The sequence below is a fragment of the Haplochromis burtoni genome, unplaced genomic scaffold (genome assembly GCF_018398535.1).
Source record: "Haplochromis burtoni strain Fernald_Lab_line unplaced genomic scaffold, NCSU_Asbu1 Contig_752, whole genome shotgun sequence".
In the NCBI taxonomy this organism is placed as follows: domain Eukaryota; kingdom Metazoa; phylum Chordata; class Actinopteri; order Cichliformes; family Cichlidae; genus Haplochromis; species Haplochromis burtoni.
In genome coordinates, this window is record NW_024583113.1 from 22,140 (window position 1) to 23,685 (window position 1,546).

The 1,546-nt window shown below is 41.7% G+C and overlaps 1 protein-coding gene across 1 annotated transcript; it reads right to left on the reverse strand.

Moving 5' to 3' along the window:
- Nucleotides 1–251: 251 nt before the first annotated feature.
- LOC102293570 (olfactory receptor 52E4-like) lies at nt 252–1,217 on the reverse strand. Its single transcript, XM_005950176.1, has one exon. It carries the CDS (start codon nt 1,215–1,217, stop codon nt 252–254), a length of 966 nt encoding a protein of 321 aa, XP_005950238.1.
- Between the last annotated feature and the right edge of the window lie 329 nt (nt 1,218–1,546).

Genomic DNA, 1,546 nt, shown 5'->3' on the forward strand with positions numbered 1-1,546 from the left:
GTGTGTGTGTGTGTGTGTGTGTGTGTGTGTGTGTGTGTGTGTGTGTGTGTGTGTGTGTGTGTGTGTGTGTGTGTGTGTGTGTTTATTGCCTGAAAGCTATATTATATTACAGCGTATATTTCTGTGGCACACAGGTTCTCTCTGGTGCTTCTCTTCTGTTTTGTTAAATACAAATCAGCTAAACATTAATTCATCTCCACAGGAAGACACTTTCTCATAATTTAACAAACACATTTCAAGGTCAGCTGCTGTCAATCACTCTGTGAAACTTTACTACACCCACACGACATTATAGTGGACAGCACATGTTCATAAACACCTCTGATCTTTGACATCTGTGTTCCATACAAGATCGGATTCATGAGCGGCTGCATCATGAGAAAATACAGAGACAGGAAGATTCTCAGAGCGGCAGGTAAACCCGTCGTATCGAACCTACTCTGAAATATTTCAAAGCAACAACCAAAAGAAAAATTCAAGAGAGACACCAGCTGAGGCGTGCAGGTGGTCAGGCTTTTTTGTCTCATCTGTTTGGATCCATAAAAACACACTTTGAGGATTTTCATGTAAGAAAACAAGATGATAAGTGTGGGGACTATGATGGTCATAATAATGTCAAAAATCCCATAAACATTATTCACCTTTGTGCTAGAACAAGCCAGCCTAACCACCAGGTAATTCTGACAATACAAACTGTTTAAGACGTTTCCACACAGCCTGAGACGCAGGTTTAAGGACAAAGCAATAAGAAATTTCGCTAAAGAGAACGCCCACATCACCACAATCAGAACAGCTGTATTGTTAGAAGTCATTTGGGTGTTATATTGTAGAGGACAACAAATAGCGAGGTATCTGTCATAAGACATGACGGCTAAGTTTGAAACTTCAATGCTTCCATAAGTGTGAATGCAGAAGATCTGCAGGAAGCAGAGAGGAGCAGAAACAGTGTGAACATCAGAGAGGATCTGAAGCAGGAGGAACGGAAACAGCCCTGTACTACCATACAGCTCATTCACAAACAGGCTGCACAGAAACATGTACATAGGTTCATGTAAGCTTCTGTTCACACAGATAACCACAATCAGAGACGTGTTGGCAGCAATGATCAGGATGTATAATATTACAGTTAATGAGAAATAGAAGAATTTTAAACTTCCAACATTCATAAAACCTCCAAGAATGAAATAAGACAGAGGAGGCGTGGTTACATTTAACATAGCTCACAAAGTACAAATGTCCCAAATATGTCATGTGCACAGTTGTTGTGTCTGATCTAACAAACACTGCAGCTCACCTGTTCACCTGTGACAACACAGTCACCTCTGCAGCCTTTTTATACCTTCTCAGCACAAATCCGCCTTCGTCGCTCCATGTGACGGACTAACGAGTTCAGTGATTGACGGGAAGGTTCGGATTTGTTTTGTTTTGCGTCTGTGTGGTTCAGTGTAACAGCCTCTGTCTCCTGAGCACTTACCGTCTGGAATTGTTTCAGTTTTCAGAGTGAGCTATCTCGTTGCTTTAATAGCACAGGGTGAGCAGGTGACCA

Bases quoted from the DNA above. Each gene is read 5' to 3' on its own strand.
- LOC102293570 (XM_005950176.1), bottom strand. From the start codon at position 1,217: ATGTTAAATGTAACCACGCCTCCTCTGTCTTATTTCATTCTTGGAGGT.